This window comes from Chiloscyllium plagiosum, unplaced genomic scaffold (genome assembly GCF_037043375.1).
Source record: "Chiloscyllium plagiosum isolate Xiang-an unplaced genomic scaffold, Cpla_swu_hap1 HiC_scaffold_3, whole genome shotgun sequence".
NCBI lineage: Eukaryota > Metazoa > Chordata > Chondrichthyes > Orectolobiformes > Hemiscylliidae > Chiloscyllium > Chiloscyllium plagiosum.
Genome location: NW_028270141.1, coordinates 148,484,057 through 148,503,752, shown reverse-complemented (window position 1 = coordinate 148,503,752; position 19,696 = coordinate 148,484,057). Strand labels below are relative to the sequence as shown.

Sequence of the window (19,696 nt, the reverse complement as noted above, 5' to 3'; positions counted from 1 at the left end):
AAATACATTAAGGCAAACAAACCCCCAGGGCCTGATGGGATCTATCCCAGAATACAGTGGGAGAATAGGGAGGAGGTAGCCAGGGCCTTGAGGTATCTTTACATCATCTTTGTCCTCAAGCAAGGTTCCAGAGAGCTGGAGAATGGCCAGTGTTGTTCCTTTAAGGAGGAAACAGCGAATCCAGGTAATTACAGACCAGTGAGCCTGATGCCAGTGGTGGGGAAGCTGTTCGAGAAGATAAAGAGACACAGGATTTCTTCAAATTTGGAAGTGAATGGACTTGTTAGTGATAGGCAGCATGGGTTTATACTCAATGGGAGTTTTTTTTTGAGGTGGTGAGACTGATTGATGAAGGAAAGGCAGTGGATGTTGTCTTCATGGACTTTAGTCAGGCATTTGATAAGGTACCTCATGGCAGGCTGGTACAGGAGTTAGAGTTGCATGGGATCCAGAGTGAAGTGGTTCGATGGTTACAAAACTGGCTTGGTCACAGAAGAAAGTGTAGCAGTGGAAGGGTGTTTGTACAATGGAAATCAGTAACTAGTAATGTTCCACAGCCATCAATGCTGGGACCTTAGTTGTTTGCAAAATATATAAGTGATCTGGAGGAAAGTGTAGGTGGTCTGATTAAGTTTGGAGATAACACTAAAATTGGTGGAGTTGCAGATAGTGGGGAGAATTGTCAAAGGATAAAGCGGATCTAGATAGATTGCAGATTTGGTGCAAACTCAGGTGCAAATTATAGAATAAATGGCAGAACTGTTCGGAGCATTGACATACAGAGGGATCTGGACGTACAGGTCCACAGATCTCTGAAAGCAACAACCACAGATGGATAAAGTGGTTGGTCAAGGCAGCACACGGCACACTTGCCTTTATCAACCAGGGCACTGAATATAAATGTTGGCAAGTTACGGTACAGCTGTACAAAACTTTAGTTAGGTCCCATTTGGAAGATTGTGTGCAGATCTGGTCGCCACACCACCAGAAGGGATGTGGATGCTTTGGAGAGGGTACAGAGAAGGTTTACCAGGATGGTGCCTGGTCTGGAGGTTGGATAAATTCAAATTGCCCCTCAACCTCCATCTTTCCAGTGAAAACAATCTGATAGGGGTCTACAAAATTATGAGACATGGATAGGGTGGATAGTCTTCTTTTGAGAGATTCAGGAATATGTAGTTATGGAGAATTATGAAATATTTCTTCAACTGCGCACTACATCATTCAAAAGAACAAAAAGGACAACACCTTGGAATGCTAGGTTAAACAAAACCTGTTTTGTTGGGACGACGAAAAACTTCAAGATTAAAGAGGAGTGTGATACTAACAGGCTGTTGATCTTCAGTGCACTCACTGGCTTTCCAACTCAAGCTATGTTACGTATGGTTGTTGTTGTCTCAAACACCATTTGATACTATCAATTCATTTAAAGTCACCTTCAGAAGGCACAGCACATTTAGATACGGATGATCAAATTTAGAAGTGATAGCCTCTAATTTAATTTCTCCTGCCTTCTCCTGACATTTCAACACAAGTTTTTACAAGTCCATACTCCCTGCTCACAACCACAATTTAAAGAATGTGGACTTCTTTTTAAAATAAAACATATTTCCTTTTCCTCCACTCAAGAAAGCCAAAGCAAATTACACATATACACCAACCCACCCTGACACCATAACCAACAGCCACCTTCCCCCCACCAAAAACACTGACCCACCCTCTCAACCCCTGCACCCATGGATCCCAGGCAAATGCCAACACAGATCCAGAAAAACCCCTGACATGTCCTTGTAAAACATACCTAGTTCACTAAAGTTACTGATTCTCTCCAGTGACCCCTTGTTTATACTGACACAGTCCTGGGAGGCCGATGTAAATATTAACAGATTCTCAGTCACCTCTGTAATTCACAGAGTCTGATATTATTGCACAGTCAGTCCATGTGTACATTCTATTTGAATGGGTGCAGTATAAATCACATATCCTTGCTCTCTCCCCATAATAGGTCCTTTCAAATCCCTTATTTTAGATACTTTCCACTTTTATTGTCTGCCTGCATGATCACTGGTGATCAAACAATCCTTATAACAGTAGCATCTGGATGGGTACATTATTAGTAAGGTTTAGAGGGATGTGGGCCAAATGTTTACAGATGGGACTAGATCAGAATACGATATCTGGTCGGCATGGACGAGTTGGATCGGAAGGTGTGTTTCTGAGATATATAACTATGATTCTAGTATCCTCATACATTCCCCTAATGATATTCCCAGTTCTATAATCACTCGTTACCTCACGAGTTGATGATTGTAACAGAACCCTGGCGGGTCGACCACATTCTACCTCTGCTAGCTTGAGTTTCGCTAAACCTTTACTGTCTGTGATCCAACTCACACCAAAGCCTGTTGTTTCGCTGATTTTAGTGTCACCCAATGCAATGTCACAAGTTGAATATTCTTAGCTTTGTTTCAAATCTCCCCGTGGCCTCACCACTCTCTCTCACTGTTCCAGCCCAACAACTCAGACTGGTGTGCTCCTCTAATTCTGGCTTCTTGAGCCTCTCTCATTTTAATTTCCCCACCAATGGTGGTCATGCTTTAGTTGCCTCAAGTCCGATGCTCTGGAATTCTCACCTTACACCCTTAAAGGCACCCCTTAAAACCTTACCTCTTTGACTGCACAAGAATGTCAATTTGTATAATATTGCATTTAATTAAATTCTTGAGACACACTAAAAAATATTTCATTTTATTAAGGGTGCTATATAATCATAGAATCCCTACTGCAGCGAAGCAGACCATTTGGCCCAATGCTCTGAACAGCATCCCACACAGACCCATTCCCCATAACCCTGCATTTTCCAGGGCTAAAACAACCTAGCCTGCACATCCCTGGACACCATGGGACAGTTTAGATTAGATTACTTACAGTGTGGAAACAGGCCCTTTGGCCCAACAAGTCCACACCGACCCGTAACCCACCCAGACCCATTCCCCTACATTTACCCCTTCACCTAACACTACGGGCAATTTAGCATGGCTAATTGACCTAACCTGCACATCTTTGGACTGTGGGAGGAAACCGGAGCATCCGGAGGAAACCCACGCAGACACGGGGAGAATGTGCAAACTCCACACAGTCAGTCGCCTGAGAGAGTGGAATCGAACCCGGGTCCCTGGCAGCAGTGCTAGCCACTGAGCCACCATGGTGCACTAAATGCCGTTGCTTGTTTCCCAACCAGCTAAAAACAGACTCAGAGACCAAACCATTCCCATCGATATCTCCCACAAGACTGTTCAGTCACATGCAACATGACCAAGACTCTGTGGCTGATAAACACAGATCACAGGTCCATAATCCAGATAAGCTCAGAAGAGCATGGTATTTCCAATACCTTCCAAGTGAAGCAGCAGTTTACTTGCACTTATTTAAATCTGGTCTACTGTATTCGTTGGTGACAGTGCAGTTTCCTCCGTATTGACAGGAACAAACAGACTGGGCGGATGCTTTGCAGGAACACCTCGATTCCATCTGTAGGAATGACTCTGACCCATCAGTCACTTGCTATTTCAACCATCTCACCCTCACATTAACGTTTCTGTCCTCAGCATGTTTCAGCTTTCCACTTTAGAGCATTCAGGATTCAACAACTTCACAGCAGAAAAACTGTCCTCCATTTTGATTACACCCTCTTCTCCCAGTGTCTTGTTTGCATGGATCTGCCCTTAGCACAGCCAACCGGCTTTCTGCTATTCATATCTATCAACAACACCTTTTCTTCATCTCTCTCTTTCTCTCTCTCTCCTCCACCACCATGAGCATTCTCTTTGTCTTTTGCAATGGGCATCCTTGCCTACTGTTCCACTTGCCCCTCCACATTTTGCATTTTAAAGGAAGCATTTCCTAGCCCCCACCAGAATAAGTCACAATGAGCTCAAAACATTGAGCTTCTCTATCACTTTCCACTTTTATTTCAGCTCTCCAGCATCCACAGTACTTTGCTTGTCATTCCAACATTACATTTGCTTTCACTTACTCTCACGTTCTTCAGGTCGCCATGTCTTCTTAGCAACTTCTGCTAAGGCTCCGATTCCAAGACCAACAGCTAAACCTGTTCAAAGAGAAGAATGAGCCATGAGAGCTCTGTAAGGAAATCAGTTCCATGTTCTTATGCATTCACACAGCCTGGCTCCAGAATCAAAAGGGGAAACATGAAAACTTTCACTCACAAATAATTCATTAGCATACAAAGTCCACAACCACAGAGGCTGAGGAGACCCAGGAATGCACAGGAACCCAATGAAGGAGCAGCGTTCCGAAAGCTAGTGCTTCTAAATAAACCTGTTGGACTATACCTGGTGTTATGTGATTTTTTTAAACTATGCTCAGACATGTTAAACAGATTTACAACCTGATTTTTGTGGAGAGCTGCCAAGCAGTGCTGAGCTCAGGAACACAGGATGGACGGATTGACGTAAGGCTGTACTGGCAACTCCCATCTCCTGACACAAATCTGGTCCCTGTTAAAGGCAATCCAAGGGACCTTCATTACTGGGAATACCTTGTCAGAGAAATGATTTACTGTCATAATAACTAGAGGTAGAAATATTGCAGGCATTCACATGCATTAGACATCAAACTCCTAAGTGTCAAAGTGTACAAAACAAAGCAAAAAAGCTAAACATTGCATTCTGCTTTTATGTTGACTTCATGTTATGATTCTACATATACCCACCATTCTGTAAAATTACCCTTATCCAAATGCAGTTAAAATCTAAGTGACCTCAGACTATGTTCTCTGGGTAGCGAGACTACACTTTCCAATTGGATGACAGTGATCTACTGTTTAAAACAACTTCAGTTTATAGCCTTTTCCCCATCACTGCAGCCCTCACTGAGCCTGTGACTGATGGTTTTACTGCCTTTTCAACGTCAACTACTATCTGGCTCCCAGCCAGAGACTGACACATTTTCTGCTGTTTCTGGATCTAATTGGGTGTTCAGAACTAAAGAAGGGTCACTGGACCCAAAACATTAACTCTGCTTTCTCTCCACAGGTGCTGCCAGAGTTTTCAGCAGTTTCTGATATTGTTTCTAATTTCACGCATCGGCAGAGCTTTGCGGTTTGTGTTAGGATCCTGAGTGCATTTCCTGGTAGCACAGTGAATAAAGTTTCAATTGAGGCATTTAAGGGCAGTGGATGATTGTTTCACTTTAAATAATATGCAGGGTTAGAGGGAAAAGGCAGGAAAACTATGGCAATAAGTTAAAATCTTCAGACTTAGCTGGCCTTTCTGGTACAATATGAGCCCTGTGTAAGATCTTCAATTGCATCGCCTGTGCTAGGTTACATACTGAAATTTTCCTTACATTCCCCCAGATATCGTCCCATATCTCCGGTGAAATGTCCTTGCCTAACTCTAGGTTCCACGTCTTACAGAGTCCTTCCATATCCCCCAGAGCATGGCCTTTCTGTAAATGATATAAAGTACTAAGTGAAAGAGTACCCGTGCACCAGAGGAACCTTTTCTCCACATCTGATTTATAACACTGGACCAGCAGCGTGGTCTTCCTCTGTATATAGTCCCTTATCTGGAAGTATTGAGAAAGGTCCTTATTGGATAATCCATGTTTCTGACTTAACTGACTGAATGACATCAGTACCTCTCCCCTCGAACAAATCTCCCAACCATGGAATGCCATTGTTCTCCCATGTCTTAAAGCCGGAGTCCATTGCCCCAGGTTTAAATCCTTGGGGTCCTACCAAGGGGGTAAATGGTGAAGTCTTAAGTCAATTGCCCTCGTCTTGCTTCATTATCCTCCAAGCTTTCTCCGTATTCAAGATAATTGGACTATTGCTTTGCGGCTTTGTTGTTTGCACTGTATTTTTCTGTTTTGATTTTTTTTCTTTATATATAAATGTTTTGCAAAAGATTTAAAAAAAAAAAAAGCTTTTCAATAAAAATACTTATAAAACAAAATTTCAGACAGCCAGTGCAGACATGATGGCCGAATGAATTCCTTCTGTACCAGAACTACGGCTCCTCAAAACCAACTCTAATTAAACAATGTCCTAGCCATGATACTTCATTTGTTAACATCATGAGTCTCTCACTATTCTGCTATAATCTAAAATCATAGATTCTCGCACCTTCCCTACGTGGTGGCACGGTGGCTCAGTGGTTAGCACTGCTGCTTCACAGCACTAGGGACCTGGAATCAATACACAGACAGTCACCGGAGACTGGAAGAGTTTGTCCATTCTTCCTGTGTCTGCACGGGTGCTCCGGCTTCCTCCTACAGTCCAAAGATGTGCAGGTTAGGTCAACTGGACATGCTAAATTGCCCACAGTGCCCTGTGATGTGCAGACTTGTGGGAAAGGCAGGTATGTGGAGATGGCGTTGGGGTGGGATGCTCTTTGGAAGGTCGGTGGGGACTCCATTGATCAAATACCCTGCTTCCGCATTGCCGGGACTCCATGCTGTACCCTCTCTGCTAAGTCTTAGACTAAATGGCCCCTTTCTACCGCCCTCATTTCTTGGATTACAGTTTTACATTTGCTCTTTCTAAACTCTGCTGTGATCCGTCCTGAATTTAAGGAATTTTTTTGGACAATTATAACCAATGCATCTACTATCTGTGTTATCACTTCTTTTTAGACTTCAAGATGCAGGCAATCTAACCTTGGGGACTTGCCTGTCTTTACGGTCAGCAATTTTCAAACACAGATTCCTTTGTAATCTTGATTGTTTTAGGTTTATTCCTTCAATCGCCTCACGAGTTGCCACTATCCTTGGCAAGTTTCTTCTACCATGAAGACAAGGGCAAATTATCCATTCAATACCTCAGTCATTTCCTTACTTCCCACACACTCATTCCAGATGACCAACACTAGCTTCAGTTAACTCTTTTCCTACTCAAATACTTGTAGAAACTCTTACTATAATGCTTTTATGTTACTCATTATATTCTTTTTAGTCATTCTTTGGCTCCATAAGGTTTACCCAGTCTTCTGAGCTACGACTAACCTTGTCAGATTTGTCCACTCTTTCTTTCAGTTGAGGCCCATTTATGTCTAAGTGGAAAGGCAGCAATGATACATTCTTCCAACTAAGATACCCATTTGAGAATTAAATACATTCTGAAGGGGAGATCCAAGATGGCAGCGACCCAGCAAGTCTGAGTCTACAGTGCTCCTCCCAAGACTTGGGTAAAGTGGGTCACCCACCCACACCACACTTACCAAATCATTTATAATAGCTGTTTAATTTAATTAGTTGTTTAATATCAAATTTACACAATCTAATCTTTAGTAAAAATGACTAAAGGGAAGGGAGCCCGCAGCTCTCAACAAGCAGGAACCCCTCCCCGACCCTCTCCAGCTGCAGCTGAGGCGTCCACAGCCGCCCCGGGGGACTTACCTACGGTGACAAGCCTCGTGGAGATGATCTCCAAACTGGACGCGAAGATCGACGATTTCATCGAAGAATCCCAAAATCGATGGGACTCACTCTCAGCCGCGCTGCAGAAGCACGACCGAGACATCCAAGAAATCGAGCGCCGAGTCGGAGGGGCTGAGTTAAAGGCCGCGACCTCCGAAACTACAGCTCAATCGGCCTTCCTCTTCCCAAACAGGAAGAGGAAGGCCAGCTTACAGCATTCCTCGAACAGTGGCTGCCACAGCTTTTAAATCTGGAAGCTGGATCAGGCCGGGTAAGGGTAGAATGGACCTACCGGTTCGCAATACGCGGGCCCGGCTCGAACCAGCGCCCACGCCCGGTCCTGTTCCGGCTGCAGAGCTACAAGGAGAGGCAGATACTCCTAGAAGCCTCTAGAAATCTTGGAAAAGACCCCCAAGCTATGATCTATAAAGGATCCAAGATCATGTTATTCCAGGACTTTTGCCCAGCTCTGGTCCGAAAGAGGAAGGCATTCGACGAGGCGAAGAAGCGTTTAAGGGACTTAAATATTCAATACTCCTTACGCTACCCAGCGACGCTACGCTTTAACCATGAAGGATCCGTGTATAACTTCGGATCGCCAGAAAAGGCTAAGGAATTCTTGGACTCTCTTAGATAAACTGTAAGACATAATGGATGTTGGTTGGCCTTTCCCCCCGCTTTGGTTTATATCCTCCCCATTTTTTTTCTCTTATCTTACTGTTTAATATCATCATGGGGGGGTGGGGAGAGGGATTTGATTTTCTCCCCCCCCTTGGGGTTGTTTTCTTTTATTATGTATATATGTGGGATGTATGTATATGTGTATGTGTGTGTATATAATATATATAAAAATAAAAGCTGGGGGGTTTGGTTAATGTTGGTGGGGGGAGGAAGTTACCTTATTCAATGTTACCTCTGTCTTTAGGAGCGGGGTTGTTTCTCCCTTGTTATTTTGTATTACTATATTTATATTTAATTATTATTTGTTGAGGTTGTAATTTTATAGTTATATGTTTATATATGGTATTAACATTACCAAATATATCCAGGTGTTGGTAGGGTGCTCACTGTTAACTCTAGCTTTGTATTATATCTGAATTCTCCTCATTTTATTGAGGAGCGCCTGGGTCAAGGGTGGGGCATTGGTTGGGAGAGGATATGATGGACTTTTGGAGAGGAAGTGACACCCCCTGGGAACAAGGGGGAAAATCTCCACTTAGATAAGTTTTTTTTTATTTAGAAATAGATTTTTATTGTATTGTTGTGAGTGTATTAGAGGGCTTTATTTTTGTAAATTTTATATGCTCTATGCTCGGGATGTTCTGGATAGGGTTTCCCATCCCGAGGGGTCTCGGATTTGCCCAGATGATTATGGTTGATCAGTCGGTTAAGTGGTGCACCTGGAATGTCAAGGGGAGTAATTCGCCAGTCAAAAGGAAGAAAATATTATCAAATCTTAAGGAAGGAAGGAGTTGATATAGCTCTCCTACAGGAGACACACCTGTCAGATAAAGAACACTTGAAATTACGACAGGGTGGATTTGATCAGGCCTTTTTTTCTTCTTTTAGCTCAAAAAGCAGGGGAGTTGTTATTCTTGTTCGGAAGAATTTCCCCGTTCAAAATCCTAAAGCAGATAAAAGACAAATCTGGACGATATATTTTGATTATAGCCCTCATAAATGGAGAGGAATATGGGATTTTAAATTTGTACTGCCCCCCGGCACACCTCTTTAAATTTATAACGGAAGCCTTTTCAAAATTGATGGCTTTTGGTGCCCGTCACAGAATCATAGGGGGAGACTTTAATTGTATTATGGATCCGGAAATAGATAGGATTCCCAAGAGTACTGCAGGGGTATCTCCCAGATCTAGACAATTGATGGATCTGAACAAAGAATTAGGATTAGTAGATGTATGGAGATGTCTTCATCCACAGGGCAGAGATTTTTCTTTCTACTCCAATCCACATAAATGTCATACCAGAATTGATATACTTTTTGCCCCCTCGATTTTTTTAAATTCCATATCATCCTGTAAAATAGGTAGTATAGCAATTTCCGACCACGCTGCTGTATATATGGAAACTAAGGCGAGGAACAATGGGACATCCCCTCGGCATTGGTGTATGGACCCCTTCCTAATGAAAGATAGTAAATTTGTAAAGTACTTCTCTCAAGAATTTAAAACTTTTTTTAGAAATTAATTCAGGTACAGCTAGCAACCCATCAATGATGTGGGAGACCATCAAAGCTTACACGCGAGGTTTGATCATCTCCTACTCAGCGACCCAGAAGAAATTGAAGGGAGAACAACAGCGTCTGCTTGAAGCTCGTTTAAAAGCAGCTGAAACAGCATACACTGATAGGCCCTCTATTATTAAATTGCAAAGGATTACGGCTCTTAGGACAGCTCTAAACACTACGCTTACTCAAACGGCTAAGAGGGAAATATTATTTGCTAAAAAAAGGTTATATGAATATGGCGACAAACCGGTTGGATACTTAGCATTTCTTGCAAAGAAAAAAAAAGGCCCCTAAGAGTATTACGTCTATCAAGGGAAGTACGGGTATTTTGACTCATGATCATAAAAAGATTAATGCGATCTTTAGAGAATTTTATTCTGAGCTATATAAATCGCAGGATTGTGAAGACAGGACTAGGAGGATGCAGTCATTTTTTAAAAATTTGACCTTTCCAGGCCTAACTCCGGAACAGGTATCGGTTCTAAATGCTCCTCTAATAGTCCAAGAAATACTTGATGCAATTAGGCAACTTCAGAGCGGTAAGGCACCGGGCCCAGATGGTTTTCAAGCTGAATTCTATAAAGAATTTACAGAAATATTGGCTGGTCCACTTATGGACATGTATAACTATGCAAATAGTCAGGGCTGTCTGCCACCTTCGCTGAAAGAGGCAAATATTTCTCTTATCCTTAAAAAAGGAAAGGATCCAGAAGATTGTACGTCATACAGACCAATATCCTTGCTAAATGTAGATTCTAAAATGCTTTCTAAAACGTTAGCACTGAGACTAGAAAGGGTACTGCCACATATTATAAAGGAGGATCAGACGGGGTTTATTAAGGGCCGTAGATCATCCAATAATATTAGAAGGGTTTTGAATATGATTCAAGCCTGTCATCAGAGAAAAATATCAGGAGTAGTAGTTTCATTAGACGCGGAAAAGGCATTTGATAGGGCTGAATGGTCATATTTGTTTTACACATTGGAAAGGTTTGGCGTTGGACAGGTGTTTACCAAATGGATCTCAACATTGTATAATGATCCCAAAGCAGTTGTGGTTACCAATGGATTAGGTTCGGAAAGCTTCAGTGTGGGTAGGGGCTGCCGTCAGGGATGTCCTCTCTCACCATTGTTATTTACGCTAATAATTGAACCACTAGCAGAAGCTATACGAGCTGATCCTAATATAACGGCCACGAGGATTGGTACAGGTAAACATAAAATTACCCTTTATGCAGATGATGTTCTTCTATTCCTCAGTAATCCTCTGATGTCCGTACCTCGCCTAATCCAAGTTATTAATACATTTAGCGCATTCTCAGGCTATAAAATTAATTTTTCAAAATCGGCGGCTATGCCAATGGGCGGCCTTGCTATGACACCCCACTTAGTGGACGGATCCCTTTTTCCCTTTCGTTGGTCCCTGGAGGGCTTCTTATATTTAGGCATTTTTATTACTCCAGTATTTGGTCAGTTGTATAAGGCTAATTTTGTGCATTTACTGGAAAGGATAAGGCAGGACCACCAGCGATGGGGAGACCTTCCAATTTCCTGGTTGGGTAGAATAGCACTAATCAAAATGAATGTCCTGCCCCGTCTCCTATGTCCTATGAGAATGCTTCCGGTGATGCTGCAGAGGACGGCTCTACATAAATTATATGGCTGGCTGGGTTCCTTTATCTGGAATCATAGACGGCCTCTCATTAAGCTGAAGAAGGTACAGCTTTCACAGACAAGGGGAGGATTGGACTTAACTGATATTTCCTAAAATCTGGGAAGTTCCCTATTAAGTTACATAGCTGATTGTGGATCAGACAAGACCCAATCAATCTGGTTGGACATCGAGGCCTCTCAAGTAAAATACCCACTTATTAACCTTTTATTCTCAGACAAGAGGAAAATCATTACAGATCACTGTAAAAATCCTATAATACTAAACACAATTAAGGCTTGGAATATAATGCGGCAAAATGAGGGCAACTCACATAAAACATCCCCCTATGCACCGATAGTGGGAGCATGGGGATTCCAACCAGGTTTACAGATGCCACTTTTAAACTCTGGAGATCCAGGGGTATCTCATGTTTAGGGGACCTATTTAAGGATGGGGTCCTGATGTCTTTCGAACAGTTGCATCAGAAATTCGGATTACCTAATGGAGACCTCTTTCGATATTTCCAAATTCGAGATTATATACAGAAGAAGACTGCGTTATTAGATAGTCTTTATAAAGCAGATAGAGAATGTAGCGTCCTACGACCAGTGGGGGTATCTTCCGTCAATACTATTTATCATTTACTACATGATGAAGTATCGGGAGATATGGATAATCTGCTTAAAACATGGGATCAGGATTTGGGACTAGAAATCTCTATAGAAACATGGAATGATATTTGGGAAAACGCGAGAAGAATTACTATCTGTAACAGAACCCAGGCTATCCAGCTGAAGATACTTCATAGGGCCCATATAGCATCGGTTCGACTGGCAAAAATCTAAGGCAGGAGCATCTCCAATGTGTCCCAAATGCAAAATAGAGGTGGGCACTCTTGTACATTGCCTATGGACCTGTCATAAGATCTGTAGATATTGGACTAAAGTAGCAAGTATCCTGACAGAAATTTTAGGAACGGAAATTAAAGTGGACCCTGTATCTCTCCTTTTGGGCTTTTCGAACTTTCCCTCCCTGGACATGTACGGGAAGAGACTATTTTCTATTCTTTCTTTCTGTGCAAGGAAAAATATTTTGGTGAACTGGGTGGCTGAGGGCCCTCCTGGACTTTCAAATTGGCACAGATTAATTATGGAATGTATTCCCCTTGACTTCCTTACAAATATGGTGCACCGAAAGACCAAATTATTTTATAAAATATGGCAGCCCTTCTTGAATTACATAAATACAGATATTTTGGCTATCCTAACAAGGGCTTTTATTTAATTGAGATTACAAACCTGGCTGGTCCGGGGCCCCTCAGGAGAGGAATCCCGCACGAATACGGGTTTTATTACATCTGATGTTAACACATTCCGAGCATGTAAGAGACTTAAATATACACTCTGGTTAGTTGTAGGTTAGATTAGTAGACAGTTGAGTTTTGTTTTTTTTTCTTTTTCGTTTTTTTTATTCTTTTGTTAAATTTTGGCTATTGTATATTTGATTTAATTGTATATCAATGTTTATATTTGAGAGTTTTGTCTATTTTTGTAAACTTGTAAAAATGTTAAATTTCTAATAAAAATATCTATAAAACAAAAGAATTGCAATTAGAACCAACAGCACCGAATGATCTTTATAGAATTGTAAGATTTCTAAAATTGTAATGCACACTATAACATTACTGATAACTTTGTTGTGATAAATTATTCCTTGATGTGTATACATGTATCTGTTTACTGTTGCAATGGTCACACAACTGCATGGGTGCGGTTAGAACCATGAACTCTTCTGATAAAGACATCACTGTACAATCCCAAAAAAAATACATTCTGAAAATCTGCCACTGCACTTCTATAATCCTACCATCAAACCTAATTTCTTAGTCTATTTTAACCAGCTTTTTCTTCATACCCACATAAATATCTTTACGTTTACTTTTATTTGGGTTCCTACAGATGCTCGAGGAGAAAGTGAGGTCTGCAGATGCTGGAGATCAAAGTTGAAACTTTATTGCTGGAACAGCACAGCAGGTCAGGCAGCATCCAGGGAACAGGAGATTCGACGTTTCGGGCACAGGCCCTTCTTCAGGAATGAGCAGAGAGTGTTCAGCAGGAGAAGATAAAAGGTAGGGAGGAGGGACTTGGAAGAGGGGCGTTGGAAATGTGATAGGTGGAAAGAGGTCAAGGTGAGGGTGATAGGTCGGAGTAGGATGGAGGCGGAGAGGTCAAGAAGAAGACTGCAGGTCAGGAAGGCGGTGCCGGGCTGGAGGGATTCGGCTGAGACAAGGTGGGGGGAGGGGGGGGATGAAGAAACTGGTGAAGTCCAAGTTCATCCCCTGTGGTTGGAGGGTTCCCAGTCGGAAGATAAGACGCTCCTCCTCCGACCGTCGCGTTGTTGTGGTTTGGCGGTGGATGAGTCCAATGACCTGCATATCCTCGGTGGAGTGGGAGGGGGAGTTGAAATGCTGTGCTACAGGGTGGTTGGGTTGGTTTGTCCGGGTGGCCCAGAGGTGCTCTCTGAATTTATTCAGAGAGCACCTCTGGGCCACCCGGACGAACCAACCCAACCACCCTGTAGCACAGCATTTCAACTCCCCCTCCCACTCCACCGAGGATATGCAGGTCATTGGACTCATCCACCGCCAAACCACAACAACGCGACGGTCGGAGGAGGAGCGTCTTATCTTCCGACTGGGAACCCTCCAACCACAGGGGATGAACTTGGACTTCACCAGTTTCTTCATCCCCCCCTCCCCCCACCTTGTCTCAGCCGAATCCCTCCAGCCCGGCACCGCCTTCCTGACCTGCAGTCTTCTTCTTGACCTCTCCGCCTCCATCCTACTCCGACCTATCACCCTCACCTTGACCTCTTTCCACCTATCACATTTCCAACGCCCCTCCTCCAAGTCCCTCCTCCCTACCTTTTATCTTCTCCTGCTGAACACTCTCTGCTCATTCCTGAAGAAGGGCCCGTGCCCGAAACGTCGAATCTCCTGTTCCCTGGATGCTGCCTGACCTGCTGTGCTGTTCCAGCAATAAAGTTTCAACTTCCTACAGATGCTGCCAGACTGGCCGACTCTCCAACACTCTTTTTTACATCATTGGACTCACCATGAACAATGAAACCAGAGATGTTTTTCTTTATTCACTCACAGATAAGGGTGTCACTGGCTAGGCCAGCATAATTGCCCAGAGGGCTGTTAACAGTTAATTACATTCTGTGCATCTAGAGTCACATGAAGGCGACACTAGGTACCGATGACAGCCTCCTTCCCTTAAGGACAGTGGTCATCGAGTCACAGAGATGTACAGCATGGAAACAGACCCTTTGGTCCAACCCATCCATGCCGACCAGATATCCCAACCCAATCTAGTCACACCTCCCAGAACCCAGCCCATATCCCTCCAAACCCTTCCTATTCATATACCCATCCAAATGCCTTTTCAATGTTGCAATTGTAGCAGCCTCCACCACTTCCTTTGGCAGCTCATACCATACACACACCATCCTCTGCACGACAAAGGTCCCTTTAGATCTCTTTTATATCATTCTTCTCTCACCCCAAACCTATGCCCTCTAGTTCTGGACTCCCCGACCCCAGGGAAAAAAACCTTGTCTATTTACCCTATCCATGCCCCACATCACCTTCTTCAATATCCTATCTACCTGAGACTCTACTTTCAAGGAGCTATGAACCTGTACTCCAAGGTCTCTTTGTTCAGCAACACTCCCTAGGACCTTATCATTAAGTGTATAAGTCCTGCTAAGATTTGCTTTCCCAAAATGCAGCAGCTCACATTTATCTAAATTAAACTCCATCTGCCACTTCAGTCCATTGGCCCATCTGATCAAGATCCCGTTGTAATCCGAGCTAACCACCTTCACCGTCCACGACACCTCCAACTTTGGTTTCATCTGTAACCTAACTGTACCTCTAAAGCAGACATCCAAATCATTTATATACATGACAAAACGTAGTAGACCCAGCACCAATCCTTGTGGTACTCCATTGGTCACAGGCCTCCAGTCTGTGAAACAACCCTCCACCACCACCCGGTCTTCTGCCTTTGAGCCAGTTCTGTATCCAAATGTGTAGTTCTCCCTGTATTCCTGAGATACAACCTTGCTAACCAGTCTTCCATGGGGAACCTTGTCGAACGCCTCACTGAAGTCCATATAGATCACATCTACCGCTCTGCCCTCATCAATCCTCTTTGTCACTTCTTCAAGAAACTCAATCAAGTTTGTGAGACATGATTTCCCACTGACAAAGCCATGTTGACTATCCCTAATCAGCCCTTGCCTTTCCAAATACATGTACATACTGTCCCTCAGGATTCCCTCCAACAACTTGCCAACCACTGGCGTCAGGCTCACTGGTCTATAATTCCCTGGCTTGTCCTTACCACCCTTCTTAAACAGTGCCACCATATTAGCCAACCTCCAGTCATCTGGCACCTCACCAGTGACTATCAATGATACAAATATCTCAGCAAGAAGCCCAGCAATCACTTCTCTAGCTTCCCACAGAGTTTTAGGGTACACCTGATCAAGTCCTGGGGATTTATCCACTTTTATGCATTCCAAGACATCCAGCACTTCCTCCTCTGTAATATGGACATTTTTCAACGTGTCACCATCTATTTCCTTACATTCCTTATTAGCTAAAAGAAAATTGGAATACTGCACATTCTAAACCAGCAATCCAGATAAAATGACAACTCTGAAACTAATGCCTTTCCACTCCAAATCCTACCTAAATCAATCAAGGATGCCTACTCCCAAAAAAAAAACCCTTTCATCCCCAAACCTTCCTCCTCGGCTTTATTGCTGCAAAGTCCTTCAATCACCTCAACCTCACAGGATCCTGATTTTTTTTTATTGGCAGAGATAATAGGATCTTCAAATCCACCTGACCAGGTTAGGTGAGATCTGAACCCTCCAGAACACAGTACTGCCTCAGTCTAGTTAACAATGAGCCCAAGCCCAGAACTCACTCCCATCCAACTCTGGGAAAGCAAGCCAAGCTCTCAAGTGGAATAATATTGACTCACTTGTTCTCTGCATTCCATACACTGACTCGTCCCATTTAATGCAACGCGACAGAGGGCCAGAAAACACTCAAAGTGCATTACCTCCAAAATTGGCCAGCCTGCCAATTCGAGTGGATGGTACTTTGCGTTCACGTGCCCGCTCACTCAACTAGGGGAAATAGAAACAAAGATAATTAAGTCAAGAGGTGAGGAGAAAACACTTTCACGGCTTCAGAATGGGCCAGCTTGTCAACCTTCACTCAGCTGGTACATTAACCAAAAGGCTGTGATTTTAGTTCCTGCTCCAGTGGCCTGAGCACAAAGATTTAGGACCGTTTATGTTCAGTGTCCTGGCCAATATCCACTCCTCAATCAACACCAATTACAGGGATTGTGCTGACCACTAAACGGTTGCTAATTTGACACAACAGTGACTACATTTCATTAGGACTTCAGGAGACTGTAAAGTGATGAGTGACATTCTGAAGCTGGGAAAAGCGCTAGCGAAATGCAAGTTTGCTTCAAGTGAATGGTGCATTTGAGTGAAGGCGGTTCTTTGGCCCATCCTGCCCAAATTCTCCTTTCTGCATCTCAGCCATTCTTCTTGAATCGGCCTTCCTCCACAGGGACTTTGAGGTGTTCAAACATTTTAATGTGCTTTATAAAATGTTGCAAATTGCTGTAATTTAAATTAGTGTGTTATTAAGTATGCAGTGAGAGCGCTCCCGAGGTTCTGGCTATTTTATTCAGGGGTATAGGTGTACTGAGCTCACCTTCACAGCCAGTATGTCTCCCTCTCCACTGCTGTATCTGCCTCTGCTGGGTCTCAAACTGCAGCTGAGGAACCTCTATGTGCTCCAGGTCTCAGTTCAGCCCATTGTGGCTGCGCAGTCCTTTGAATCAGCCCACTTCCCGACTCTTTCTCTAGAATTTGTCAAATCTTTCCCCTTCAGGTACTTATCCAATTCCCATTTAAATGTTATTACTGCATTTGCTTTCAACTTTGCGCTTTCAGGCGGTACACCCAAACCACTGTGTAAAATGAATCTTTTCATCTGATTTAGTTTGTGACAAACCTATTCATTTGGTGAACTCTGCTATCAAGTCTCCCCTTAACATTCTTTATTCTAAACAGAACCATCACAGCCTCTCCAGCTTTTATGGAAAACTTGACAGAACTCCAGAATCCCAAAGAATACAAAAGACAGGTTGACCTATTCAGTCACCACAAATACACAGCTGTACATCTTTAGAAAGGTTGGTGGGCTGCTTGTAATGTTATTGGATAAGGAATCTTGAGCCCTAGACCAATGTTCTGGGGAATAGGTTCAAATCTGTGAAACAAAGATTCAACAAAATCTGGGATTTTTAAATCTCAGTTCAAAGGCTGTAGGGTCTACTGGAACAGACTGGCAGCTATTGAAATGCTCTTAACTTGTGAAAGGTGTCGTACAATCATCATGTTTCCTTTCTGATTTCTGGAATCGGGCTCACTAGCCTCACTGCATCCTCAGGGCCCGGTGCTACAACAAGCTGCATCTCCTATCTTCTGGGATATTACTGCACATCATCCAGAACACTGCTGCCAATATGAACTCCCACTCACTTGGAGGCAGAAAAAGGGAGGAGTACGAGAGGCATGAAAGTCTGTCGTGAAACTTGAAAGGATTCAGTAAAAGATTTACAAGGACGTTACCAGGGTTGAAGGATTTGAGCTATAGAGAGAGGCTGAATAGGCTAGGGCTGTTTTCCCTGCAGCGTTGTAGGCTAAGGGGTGACCTTGTAGAGGTTTATAAAATCATGAGGGGCATGGATAGGATAAGTAGACAAAATCTTTTCCATGGGGTGGGGGGGGGGGGGGTCCAGAACTAGAGGGGTGAGGGGAAAAACATAAAACAGACCTGAGGTGCAATATTTTCACACAGAGGGTAGAGCTGCCAGAGAAAGTGGTGGAGGCTGGTACAATTATAACATTTAAAAGGCATCTGGATGAGTATATGAACAGGAAGGGTTGAGGGGGATAGGGGGCAAGTGCAGACAAATGGGACTAGATTGGGTTGGGATATCTGGTCGGCATGGATGAGTTGGACTGAAGGATCTGCTTCTGTGCTGTATTTCTCTATGACTCTACTTGGGAGGTGTAGAGGCAGTGTTTGATTCCAGACAGCAGTTTTCAATGCCCAAAAATGGGCTAACTAAAAATGATAGGCTGGGAGAATGCAGGAGTTGGCAATTGTGTTTCTCTGGCTACACTACCCTGCGAGAAAAAGGTCACCAGTCTTATATGGAGCATGATCAAAGTACAAACTATTTAACTGGATAAAATATACACAGAGGACAAACAGAGGCAAAGATGCCAGCTAGCATGAAAACAAGTTAGGCTCATTAATTTTTCTTGGATTGAAAACTTTTCTAAAAACATCCACAAGAAAGAAGTTTGCTAGTTAATGAGACCAAGACTTATTTTTAATACACAAGTCACAGCACTAACAAAAGACAGACTTGTATTTATATAGCACCTACTGCACCTACTAGATGTCTCAGCCCTTTACAGTCAATGAAGAGTCATTGGATGTAATCATTCTTGCATCTTAGGAAACTCAGTGGTCAATTGGCACACTGTGTTCCTAAGTAAACAACAAGGAAAACCAATAGTTAGATTATTCTCAGATCTTTTCAACAGAGTTCTTGCTAAGGACAGTCCAAAAAGAAAGCGATACTTGCAGTCCAGTCACTACTGTCAAAGCACTGAATGTCCATACTTTACTGGGTTGTGTAATAATGCAAGCTGGCTGCCCTCAGTCACACCACAGGCTTGGGCATGATGTCTAGACTGACACTCTAGTGCAGATGACGGAATGCTGCACTGTCAGAGGTGCTACCTTTCAGACAAATCCTCACCTGCCCTTCCAAGTGGATGAAAAAGATTGCACAGTGCTATTTTAAAGAGCAGCAGGAGAGCTCTTCCAATGTCCTGGCTAATGTTTATCGCATAAAAAGCACTAATTAAAAAACAAATTTCATCATGATCATATTGCTGATGGTGAGATGCTGTTAATAATTTATTAATTTATTTATAACCAATACTATGCATAGAAGTTCAACATTGGCTGTACAGTGGTATGGGACATCCTGAGGATGTGAAAAGTGCTGTAGAAAGTTAGTTTTCTGGTCGCCAGTACTGAAAGTATCATTGGTTCTTGTTAAAAACCCAACTGGCTCACTACTGCGGTTAGGGAAGGAAATCTACTGCCCATTCCTGGTCTGATTTATGTACAACATCAGTTCTACAGCAACGTGGGTTGGTTGTCTCTTATTT

The 19,696-nt window shown here is 43.1% G+C and overlaps 1 protein-coding gene across 4 annotated transcripts in view; it reads right to left on the bottom strand.

Annotated features, from left to right (window-relative positions):
* The window catches only part of coq8aa (coenzyme Q8A, genome duplicate a), a 76,992-nt gene that overhangs the window by 43,373 nt on the left and 13,923 nt on the right, over positions 1-19,696 (bottom strand). For all 4 annotated transcript variants that reach the window (XM_043687293.2, XM_043687296.2, XM_043687295.2 and 1 more), the window contains exons 4-5: positions 16,480-16,546; positions 4,037-4,111 (exon numbers count right to left, since the gene is read on the bottom strand). In XM_043687293.2, the coding sequence (XP_043543228.1) occupies positions 4,037-4,111; positions 16,480-16,546 (142 nt within the window). The remainder of the gene's footprint in view (positions 1-4,036; positions 4,112-16,479; positions 16,547-19,696) is intronic.